Here is a 12,397-nt window from a genome sequence, read left to right as displayed (position 1 = left end):
CTCATTGTACTGTACTGTTGGGAGGAGATTGGGCCTTAGCAGAGAATTGCATAACCCATTAAATGCTATTGGTTAAACTGTGCGATCTGAGTGTATGTGGGGGTGGGGGGGGTTGGTTCTGGTTGGGTTGTTTACTCTCAGAAGGCTCGGCAAGCTCATTTCTCTACATCAACAACACAAAAGCACACTTGTGTAATATTTATTATCTGTAACCTGGAATTTCTAGGGGGAAAAGGAAACTGGGAAGACCCAGGAACAGCTGGAGAAGGTCTATCGAGGAGGAAATAAAATAATCAAGAACATTTTTCAAAGGGAGGCAGGTAGTCCAGCTGCTTCAATATATCCTCGTAGTTTTCCTCCCTCATGATGCCATCTATTTTGTAAAGTGCACCCACAATCTGATGCTGCCGCCCCCGTGCTTCACGGTTGGGATGGTGTTCTTCAGCTTGCAAGCCTCCCCCTTTTTCCTCCAAACATAACGATGGTCATTATGGCCAAACAGTTCTATTTTTGTTTCATCAGACCAGAGGATATTTCTCCAAACAGTATGATATTTGTCCCCATGTGCAGTTGCAAACCGTAGTCTGACATTTTTTATGGAGGTTTTGGAGCAGTGGCTTCTTCCTTGCTGAGCGGCCTTTCAGGTTATGTCGATATAGGACTCGTTTTACTGTGGACATAGATACTTTTGTACCTGTTTCCTCCAGCATCTTCACAAGGTAAAGGACGTTCATGTTGTTCTGGGATTGATTTGCAATTTTCGCACCAAAGTACGTTCATCTCTAGGAGACTGAGCGGTATGACGGCTGCGTGGTCACATGGTGTTAATGCTTGCGCACTATTGTTTGTACAGATGAACGTGGCACCTTCAGGCGTTTGGAAATTGCTCCCAAGGGTGAACCAGACGTGGAGGTCTACAATTTTCTTTCTGAGGTCTTGGCTGATTTCTTTGGATTTTCCCATAATGTCAAGCAATGAGGCACTCAGTTTGAAGGTAGGCCTTGAAATACATCCACAGATACACCTCCAATTGATTCAAATGATGTCAATTAGCCTATCAGAAGCTTCTAAAGCCATGACATTTTCTAGAATTTTCCAAGCTGTTTGAAGGCAGTCAAATTAGTGTATGTAAACTTCTGACCCACTGGAATTGTGATACAGTGAATTATAAGTGAAATAATCTGTAAATAATTGTTGAGAAAATTACTTGTGTCATGCACAAAGTAGATGTCCTAACCGACTTGCCAAAACTATAGTTTGTTAACAAGAAATTTGTGGAGTGGTTGAAAAACGAGTTTTAATGACTCCAACCTAAGTGTATGTAAACTTCTGACTTCAACTGTAAATGAGATCTGTCGACGTGCCCTTGAGCAAGGCACTTAACCCTAATTGCTCCTGTAAGTCGCTCTGGATAAGAGCGTCTGCTAAATGACAAAAATATAAAATTAATATAACGAAGTGGGGGAAACCAAACCTGATGGAAAAGTCTGAATGACCCAGAGACGGGTTGGCTGACAACGTCACGAGAATGTGGGCACATCGATGAGGAAGAAGGCCATGTGGTGGTATGAATAAAATAGCTAACAACCATGTGGGGAATCGTAGGTGGCTAGTTTCATCTCGTTGATACTGTTTTGAGGTGTTTTGACTCATGTCTATGCTAATATGGCTCAAATTCGCTAGCTAACCAACAACTGTAATGATGTATTTGAGAAACAAGTGCTCCTTCTGCAAATGTATTTGTTTTCAATAAACATTTTGAGACTAAATATAGTTTACATGTCAACAATCTAAACCAACACTGTATCTTTTGCCCCATTTTTTCTTATGTGTTTTGTTGCTAAACAACCAACCCGTCTATGCTCCCCAGGGCTTCTCAAAGTGGGGTCCACGGACCCCGAGGTACTGCAGGGGGTCCGCAGTCTGATCTCAACATCTCTCTTTCTATACACTGTATGTTAAACTGAGTGTGGTTGTGTGCAGTGCACTGCCAAAGCCACAGATCAATAACGATCAGTGGAGAGGAAGACAGACAGGGCCCTGAGCCATACATACTGCTAATGGTCAAACAATGACTGTGTTCACAAGAGAGAGGATGAAGCCAACACATCAGTGACACCAGCTTTGAACTGTTAGGATACATGTGCAGATTGTGCACACACTCCCACATTGTCCACCAATGTAAGATTGTTCTGATTGATGCATCATTCTTGCATTTCCCAACAGATTGACATGGAATTGTTTCCACTCTCCCCCACATCCACCACTACCAATCCCCAACACGGAATCATTCCAGGGGTGAATAAAGACGACTCCATGTGAAACTATGTGCACCATGGCATCTTAATTGATTCACGAGGAAGGGACAGCAATACTGTGATAATCAAATCATCCAGAATACTTTCTTCACAACGGTGGAGGCCAAGAAGCCATCACTTTAGCATTTAAAAAAAAATATTTATGAGTTAGCTTTGTAAAGAGTAAAAAGTGTTTCTTGTTGCAATCTCACTTGGATGATCTGTGTGCTTAACTGTCACCCTACTGCTGATTTGGGGAATGATTCTATGAGCCAGAATCTAGTAAAATAAAACATTTCTGTTTTCAATCTTTACTGTAGTTTTAAATAAGCTAAATCGAGTGTATATAGGTGTAAATATATATATTATATTTGTAATGCCAATACCTTATTTTGAAGGAAACAAATGGGCCTAGGGTAGCTAGGCTACATATTCGCAGCATGTAGCGTATCACAAGCAGGGATGTTGTTACAATGTAACAGCGGGGCAGATCTCAAGAAGATGCAAAGTAACAATGTTGCAAGTCTGAGATTCTGAGATACAATGTCGCATATCTGCAACACAATGTGTCTAGTTTGTGCACAACTGTGTATGCATGTGAGGCGGGCTAGAGTATGGTGACGCTGACACAACGCGTCTGCTAACTTCACTTTTAACGACGCACTAAAAAGACACAGAGCCCACTCTACTCCTCCTCTCTTCTGCACCCCATCATACTCACCACCACTCTACCCATCCGTCCCGAAAGGAAAGCTTTCAAAAAAATTGCTCCGATTTACAATTTGCTGAGCAATAGCGGGCATGCCACGCTGCGACCGAAACAAGGATTCGAGGAGAACATGGAAAAAATGCCTTCACTTTTACAAATGCACTTTATATTTATTCATCTTTAGTCTGGAACTAAACAGCAGCGTTTCAGGTAAGAACAATATGTTGCTGTCGAATGCTTCTCGGCTTTTCATTCAAGAGTCGCAGACTCTCTTTGTTATGGCACGTTTGAATATCCACCTAAAGCTTATTTAGCTTTTTTTTGTTTTGGGGTAGGAGACCTGGTGGGATTTTACTGGTACTTTTAAATCTGAAATTCACTGATGCATTGGAATGCCACGAAAGTCCGAATTCTAAGTGGAACCAGATGTATGTGAGTGTGTGTGTCTGGAGGGGGTCTTTGGAAACTTAAAATGCCATACATGTCCTACACCTCCGTGTCCTTTCTCTGTAAGCTGGTATGGGACTGCCCCGCAGGCAGATGTGACCCGTACATCCTGTTATACAATTATGTCCATCTCTTCTCGGTCGCCTTTTTAGTCTTTCTCACTACCGTGTAGGCCTATTGCCACGACAGTGACCTCTCGCTTTTGAACACTGACCTGCCTTACTCCTAGGCATGCTATGGGTCGATTTGTAGAGATTAAATCTAGGTATAAAAAAAAAGCTATATTACATTAATGAAGACGGATAACACTAGGCTATGACAGTTAATTCGAGAAATACCACACTGCCACTCTGAAATGAAGACAAAGTAGGCCCAGTAACCAACTCGACAGTGTCGACAACTTTTCGAGGTGGGCCGAACTAAAAACTGAAATCCTCAATTCCTCCCAAGTGGAAATAGAGCTTAAACTTACTTGGCCGACCCTAGATCACAAATCCAGAGGGAATTGAACTTTCAACAAGATCTATTCAGTTCTTTGATATGGGGGTCTCCCCCCCCGGAATATACATTGTGTGTTATGGGGTCAGAATTAGTTCAGTTGGTACAAGGGAGAGGAAACTGAAGCTGAGTATGATGATTCAAGGTGATGACATGAATAAGACGACCATACACTGTAATTCACCAGGGTTCTGTTATTGCTGTGTTATTACAGTCATTTTTGTTTTCTGTGTGATTTCTCTGAGGAAAGGACAGTTGCGTCATCTCAACACAATGTCATGTAAGGGCCAGATATACTGTTGTGTCTAACTGTTACACCTGCAGTGCAGATATTTCCGGGTTTGTTTGCAGACTGCAAAGGCAAGGCAGATCTCTCATTCACATGCTTTCGTTCTTGTTTTCCACCATTTCTATTTATTCTGTCTTTTAGACACTTATTCACAACCTGAGGTCTACCTGAGTGTACAGGTCTCAGAACAGGTCTCTATCCTGGGGCTCGGTCTTACCTTTAGGATCATGGAGGAATTTCAGGTCCCACCTCTGTGTCTTTGGACTCGAGCTGTACAGAAAGCAGGAAGCCAACAGCCTGATCATCCCCTAACAAATCCCCCCCAACCACCCACTAAAGGGCTGATCAGCCCCTAACAAATCCCACCCACTCACTGCTGCTTCTCCTCCCCTCCCACTGAGATGTTTCCTGGGTGGGGGCCTACCACCTCTTCCAGCAGTGTCAGAGGCTGGCCTGGACTGTCATAAAATAAATAAAAACAAACATACTAACAGGCTGGAATGTCCTGTCAATTTGTTGGTTGCTGTTTTTACTGAACAAGGAGATGTTCTGTTTTATAAAGCTTACCCGGTAAACAAGCGTCCCCTTTCATCTCAAACATCTGTCAAAATAAGAAAAAGGTTCAAGGGACAATCCTGTGGTCCACCAGACCCTCATCTAGACCTGGGGGTCTTTAACCTGATACCAGAATCTATCATCGTTGTTGTTCTTATCCAATAACATCCACCCACACTTTTACTCCAACTTTGCTTCAACATCTATGGGAGTAAAATGCTTGTTATCTCAAATTGACATCAGCATATTGTTCCCAGTCCCAGTGCCTCCATCTCTACAGTACGTCTCACCTCAGTGTGGATCAAGTCAGTCACCTTGGTTTCGTGTACCTCGGCCTTCATTGGACCTCTGTCCTCCAGCTCCAGTGCCCTGCTCACACCCCCACGCCCAGAGAGACCTCATCAACACACCAGCCAGAGTTGGAGGAGAAGAAGGTGGTTCTGGGAACATCAAACTCTCTGCTCTTGGCTCCTTGTGTTCCGTTGTTCTTGGCTGCAGGTTTAAGCCTCTCTCTTTTGCAGCAGGAAACTGGCGTGGGTCTAAGTAGGGTGACGGGGCAGGGAGTGGGAGAGAGGGAGAGGAGGCATCAGGCTAGATGGGTGTTGTTCTGGTTGTATTTGCCCAAGGTTTAACTTTCGCCAAGATTCAGTGAAATTGTTCATCTGTGCTTCACTGTATTCACATCAAACACTTTCAAATCCGCTTCTGGAATTACATTCAAAGTTTGTCCTTTACTTGGCAGAGCCGTCTGAGGTTGAATCAGCACTTCAAAACACAGCTGCAGGGCCCAGCTTTGAGCACTTTGAGAAGTTAAGAGCTTCTACTTCACAACATCAGTAACATCAGCACCCAGCTTGTTGGGTACTAGTCATAGCCTGTGGGAAATTGGTCATCCCCTAACAGGGAGTCCCAGTTTCACTGCCTTGGTAGCAACAGAAAACCAACATTCCTGTTGTTGTGGCTCTTATTCTCATCACGACAGAAGACAAAATGACATCAGGCGGCTTTTAATAAAATGTACGTCTCCTACAAACTCCTCTTACCACACCGTCGGGAGTGTTGCTAAGCCAAGCGTTAGCGTGGCCACAACCATCGTTATGTAAGCCTTGTCAGGGACATCACACACCACTGGAGGCAGTGCAGCTTGCCTCAGAGCATCCGGCTTAAGTCAGCGCTGTAGATGTCCAAAATGAATTCATTGTTCTGTACAGTGTTTTGACAAATTTGGGAAGGGCGAAGTTGATCCTGTAATCTGCTCACAGCTGGGGTGGATTGCCTGTCATGGCAGAGTAGAGCCAATTAAAATAACAAATAGAAAGTTTGGATTTTCAGACCCGAGGTAGCTGTGAGGACTGCTAAATGTTTTGGCATGGACCAAAAGCTAAGAAAGATCATTGAGTTGAGAGGCATCAAAGACAGCGACTTTGCTGAGCGGTCTGCTCTACAGGGTCCATACGGTATGGCATTAACAGGACTCAGTTTGTCCTTGCTGTTGGAGATCTGTAGAGAATGCTTGAATAACTGTAGCAAGGTTATTGAACACGTGCCATTTAATGGAAATGACAGACAATGAGTTCCCTGGAGAGAAATGAGTCCATGGAACGTTTTTTCATTCCAGACTGTTATGGATTGTGTTACGTTAATAATAGGAGTCTGACATTATAAACTCATGGAAAGGCAGACTTGTCAATGTTAAGACATTCAGTTGCTTTTTGTCTGTTGGAATCTCATTCTTTTACTTTAATGACGAAGGTGCTATCTAGAACCAAAAAGGGTTCTTCAGCTGTCCCAATAGGAGAACCCTTTGAAGAACCCTTTTTGGTTCCAGGTAGAACCTTTTCCACAGAGGGTTTTTACATGGAACCCAAAATAGTTCTACCTGGAACCAAAAAGGGTTCTTCAAATGGTGACAACTGCAGAACTGGGCTCCCGAGTGGCGCAGCGGTGTAATGGCACTGCATCTCAGTGCTAGAGGCGTCACTACAGGCCCATATTCGATTCCAGGCTGTATCACAACCGGCCGACATTGGGAGTCCCATATGGCGGCCGCGCAATTGGCCCAGCGTCGTTAGGGTTTGGGCGGTGTAGGACGTCTTTGTAAATAGGAATTTGTTCTTAACTGACTTGCCTAGTTAAATAAAGGTTAAATAAATAAATAAAACATTTTGGAACACTTTCTTCTAAGAGTGCCGAGTAAAGATGTTTCCAGAGGTGCCCCGTTACCAGGTGAGAAAAGGTCTTTTGACTTCTGACTCTTTACTGCGTCACAATTAGTGGACAGCAAACAGGACTAACAACAGGTTGCTACAAGGAGACGTCTGCAGCAGTCGGCTCCAGCTGGTAATTGTATCTGATTACACTGTACAAAGCACTGCCGGTGGAGGCTCTCACAGCTCCGTGGAACCACGCAGCCATTGTGTTTTGTAACTACAGCGTTCGCAGCATCTGGAAGCCGACCAAGGCCACAAGCTGACTATTATTTCTCAACAACGTCGCAACAGAGGTTGTGTGAGTCTTGAGAAAAACAGTGCTAAACACTGATTGAAGGTCTGCTTTATAACGACTTTTGTAGGGACTCTTTTTGTGGAGCTTCTCCGTCGTTTTAGTGTTGGTAGTGCTGCAAGGGCGGTGTTGCTAGTTCTGTGAGAGAGCTACAGTGGATCGATTAGATGACTTGAGGAGTTTTTTTGTGCTACAGGCCAGGACCCGTGTTCTGTGTGTGGACTGAAGTACCCCCATACCAGTACCATCTGATTCAGAAGGGGTTAAATGCGGAAGACACATTTCAGTTGAATGCCTCCAGCTGTGCGACTGACTAGGTATCCCCCTTTCCCTATGTCCAGCCCAACGCCCAGTGATCTGTCCCACCTTCCCTACTTCCTGGCCCCTCGGAGGGCCCCGTGAAGGAGGAGTGCTGACGCTCTCTCTCTCTCTGTTTCTCTTCTCTGGACCCAGATTCACTAAGGAGAGCTTCTGTTTGTTTTGGGGTCATTCCTTTTCTCTCCTTGCTCTTTGTGTTCGCTTAACATCACAGCTGCTCTCCCCCTCCTCTCTTTCTTCCTGTCTTTCTCTCCCTTTCCATCTCTCGCCCCGTCTCTCGCTCTCTTCCACCAGTGCGCACACTTTTGAATCACCTGGCCTTAACCTCCCAATCCCCGTACCCCCCCCCCTTGCAGGAGAATAAAAAGAAAATATTGGAGAAGAAGTGGGAATGAGTGAAAACCACACTGGGTTTTTTGGATGGCTGTTGGGTTTTCTTCCCGACATTCCAGTCATAGAGGCTGGAGTCCAGCCAGTATCGTCTAGCTAGCTCGGAGTTAAATATCTCACTTTCTCTCTACCTCCTCCTCTTTTCAGTTCATACAGGCTTGGAGTGTACACAGTATACTTACTCTGGTCTTACACAGAGCCTACAGTGGAGACCCAATGCGCATGGCACATTGACATATACATTACTACATGAGGATGAAATAAGCCAAGGTACAGTTCATGACATTTCATTGTAACTTTTTTGAGAGTTAACTGTAGGGTCACTCGGTCTGGGTAAATTACTAACATAATTAAGTGAAGTAATGACATGTAATATCATCTGATATTGACAACAGAAACATCTTCAAATATGAAACCAGACATTTTCTCCTGATAAAGTTCCAAACCAGTCCCCCAAAACCCCCAAACCGCCCATTCCTCATTTCGTTCTTCAGCCAACCTTCCCTCACATGACATTCAGACCACAGACTCCCCGTGAGGAGAAAGGTCATTCCAGGTCACATGTCTGAAATGGGGCAAATGTCCCAGAGTCTGACAGGAAATAACAAATACATAGACATTACCAACGCTAATAGACGCGTGAAAAAACACGTGCAACTACATTTTCAAAGCAGCAGGCCCGTCCAATTAACACATGTCTAGACACATAACCTGGGTCAATGTCTGCTTCAGTTGATACAGGTTTTAGAGCCTCCTTTGGTCTTTTAAATATGCAAATTAAATTATTTCTTTCTCCAACTTTTTTTGTCTGCTTTGTCATAGATGTGAGAGGAGACATGACAGTGGGCTAGGTATCTTTGTGAGGAAGCTAGCCTTTCGACAGCACCACGACCAGCTGAAATATGCTTGCTCTAACAAAGCAGGACATCCATTAACAGTGATATTGATCGTGTTCCGGCTCTCTCCACATTGGCAGCTAAAGATGGAATCATTTCTGAACAGTGTTATTGACTGTCCTCTCTCTCTCTCTCTCTCTCTCTTTCTCTCTCTCTCTTTCTCTCTCTCTCTCTCTCTCTCTCTCTCTCTCTCTCTCTCTCTTTGTATCTCTCTATGTGTGTGTCTCTCTTTCTCTGTTTCTCTATCTCTCTCTCCACAGAGCCTGTGAATGGTGATGTGTTTGTGTTCTTCCACGAGGGGGCTCAGGGCTGTCTAGGGGTGCAGGGTCTCTCCCTGTCCCTGTCCGAGTCCTGCGAGGATGACGCCCAGAAGTGGAAGTGGGTGACCAGGGGCCGGCTCTTCAACCTAGGCTCCTCTCTGTGCCTGGGCCTGACAACAGGCAACTACAGCTCCAGGGAGGACGCCTCACCACTGGGCGTCTACCCCTGTGACAGAGAGCCTCCAGGGGTCCGATGGACCTGGTACTGTGTCCATGTGTTGGAGAACCTCAACCTGTACATGCCGTCACCCTCGCACCCTGTTAACCCCTCCGCTAACTCCTCAGTGTTGGCCTCGGATGTCAAGCCCCCACGGGAGGGGCTCAAGTGGAGGCTCTTTGGGGACGATCAGGACCTTTGTTCTAGGGCCTATCGTGGTAAGTAGAAGAGCTTCTGCTTCTGGTTTACAAAGTCATTCCAGTGGATTACAAAGGGTTGATGAGACTATTTTGGTACTCTTTGTCTGATAAATTCAAGTGTAAGTTGAGTCATTCTGGCCAGGAAATGACTGACATGTACAGTTGAAGTCGGAAGTTTACATACACCATAGCAAATAAAGAAATTTAAACTCAGTTTTTCACAATTCCTGACATTTAATCCTAGTAAAACCTCCCTGTCTTAGATCAGTTAGGATCACCTCTTTATTTTAAGTATGTGAAATATCAGAATAATAGTAGAGATAATTATTTATTTCAGCTTTTATTTCTTTCATCACATTCCTAGTGGGTCAGAAGTTTACATACACTCAATTGGTATTTGGTAGCATTTCCTTTAAATTGTTTAACTTGGGTCAAATGTTTCAGGTAGCCTTCCATAAGCTTCCCACAATAAGTTGGGTGAATTTTGTCCCATTCCTCCTGACAGAGCTGGTGTAACTCAGGTTTCACAAAGCCTTGCTCGCACACACTTTTTCAGTTCTGCCCACACATTTTCTATAGGATTGAGGTCAAGGCTTTGTGATTGCCACTCCAATACCTTGACTTTGTTGTCCTTAAGCCATTTCTCCACAACTTTGGAAGTATGCTTGGGGTCATTGTCCATTTGGAAGACCCATTTGCGACCAAGCTTTAACTTCCTGTCTAATGTTTTGAGATGTTGCTTCAATATAACCACATAATTTTCCTCCCTCATGATGCCATCTATTTTGTGAAATGCACCAGTCCCTCCTGCAGCAAAGCACCCCCACAACATGATGCTGCCACTCCCATGCTTCACGGTTGGGATGGTGTTCTTCGGCTTGCAAGCCTCCCCCTTTTTCCTCCAAACATAACGATGGTCATTATGGCCAAACGGTTCTATTTTTGTTTCATCAGACCAGAGGACATCACCGGTGGACCAGAAGCCATGACATAATTTTCTGGAATTTTCCAAGCTGTTTAAAGACACAGTCAACTTAGTGTATGTTAACTTCTGACCCACTGGAATTGTGATACAGTGAATTATAAGTGAAATAATCTGTCTGTAAACAATTTTTTGGTGGTTGAAAAACAAGTTTTAATGACTCCAACCTAAGTGTATGTAAACTTCCGACTTCAACTGTAATTATATAAAGTGATGGTGTTGGTTACTTGTTGGTTGACAAGTAAATTAACAGTCTTGATTTTGTTTTGGTATGGAGCAACAAGACATTCGTTTGAATCTGGTAGAACAGGGGAGTCAGCCATTTTGCAATATAAAATACAAGTCAGAATATGGTTTGTCTCTATTTCTCCCAACAGTGCTTGTAAATGAAATGCTGAGGCAGGGTTAGTCAGCTGTGTTGCACTGTTGAGGAGGGTACAGCTGTGTCTGTTCAGACGCACGCTGCAATTTTTTTGCCCTGGGCCTCTCTGTTGACTGTATGACTGACTGGCAGCCCGCCAGCTAGACAGCTAAGGAAAGCCCTCTCTCTCTGTGTTCGTAAACTCAAGACGTAAACAGTGGAATGCCCTTGCCCTCGCATAGACCACGGTAGAGCTGGGACATTAAACCGGAAATGATCGACACCGACCATAACAATAATTTATCGCAGGCATTTTCCTGATATCGTTCATTATGATGCGTAGCCTGTACTAGAGAAACGTGAAGTTTGAAATGAAATAAGTGTGTTAATTTGGGTGATTGTTAATGGGACAATTGATGGCTACAACCATCAGACTCGTAGTAAGTTAGTAGTTTAAAGGAAACGTTAAAAAAAAAACTTTCTTTCCTCCCCTTCTTTACTTTTCTCCTCTATCTTTCCTCTCCTTCTTTACTTTCCTCCTCTATCTTTCCTCTCCTTCTTTACTTTTCTCCTCTATCTTTCCTCTCCTTCTTTACTTTCCTCCTCTACCTTTCCTCTCCTTCTTTACTTTCCTCCTCTATCTTTCCTCTCCTTCTTTACTTTCCTCCTCTATCTTTCCTCTCCTTCTTTACTTTCCTCCTCTATCTTTCCTCTCCTTCTTTACTTTCTCTCTTTCTCTCCTTCTTTACTTTCCTCCTCTATCTTTCTCTCCTCCTTCTATCTTTCCTCTCCTTCTTTACTTTCCTCCTCTATCTTTCCTCTCCTTCTTTACTTTCCTCCTCTATCTTTCCTCTCCTTTCCTCTCTTTTACTTTCCTCCTCTATCTTTCCTCTCCTTCTTTACTTTCCTCCTCTATCTTTCCTCTCCTTCTTTCTTTCCTTATCTTTCTCTCCTTCTTTACTTTCCTCTCTTTCCTCTCTTCTTTACTTTCCTCCTCTATCTTTCCTCTCCTTCTTTACTTTCCTCCTATCTTTCCTCTTCTTTACTTTCCTCCTCTATCTTTCCTCTCCTTCTCTACTTTCCTCTATCTTTCCTCTCCTTCTTTACTTTCCTCCTCTATCTTTCCTCTCCTTCTTTACTTTCCTCCTCTATCTTTCCTCTCCTTCTTTACTTTCCTCCTCTTTCCTCTCCTTCTTTACTTTCCTCCTATCTTTCCTCTCCTTCTTTCCTTTTTTTCTCTATCGTTCCTCTCCTTCTTTTCTTGCCTTTTTTTGTGGCGAGGCAAACGGGCATTTGTCATTTTGAACTGCCATTCCTCACAACTTGCTTTTGTGAAGTCAATAGGCTGCTGAATAATGAATGCCACGGACATTAGTCACCCCGCTGTGTAGCTAGCAGGCTAGCAGCTTGACACGAACCAGCCACTGGTGGAGGAGAGTTGGGAATGAAGGAGGGAGGGAACTTTCTAGGCCTTTC

The 12,397-nt window shown here is 43.9% G+C and overlaps 1 protein-coding gene across 2 annotated transcripts in view; it reads left to right on the top strand.

The window, feature by feature from the left end:
* Positions 1–2,972: 2,972 nt before the first annotated feature.
* LOC112225722 (C-type mannose receptor 2) overlaps positions 2,973–12,397 on the top strand; it is a 43,842-nt gene continuing 34,417 nt past the window's right edge. For both annotated transcript variants that reach the window (XM_042307251.1, XM_042307250.1), the window contains exons 1-2: positions 2,973–3,216; positions 9,162–9,596. In XM_042307251.1, the coding sequence (XP_042163185.1) occupies positions 3,099–3,216; positions 9,162–9,596 (553 nt within the window). In that variant the 5' untranslated portion in view covers positions 2,973–3,098. The remainder of the gene's footprint in view (positions 3,217–9,161; positions 9,597–12,397) is intronic.

This window comes from Oncorhynchus tshawytscha, linkage group LG27 (genome assembly GCF_018296145.1).
Source record: "Oncorhynchus tshawytscha isolate Ot180627B linkage group LG27, Otsh_v2.0, whole genome shotgun sequence".
Classification (NCBI taxonomy): Eukaryota; Metazoa; Chordata; class Actinopteri; order Salmoniformes; family Salmonidae; genus Oncorhynchus; species Oncorhynchus tshawytscha.
Note: the sequence above shows the minus strand (reverse complement) of the source record. Positions and strands in the feature narration are given on the sequence as shown.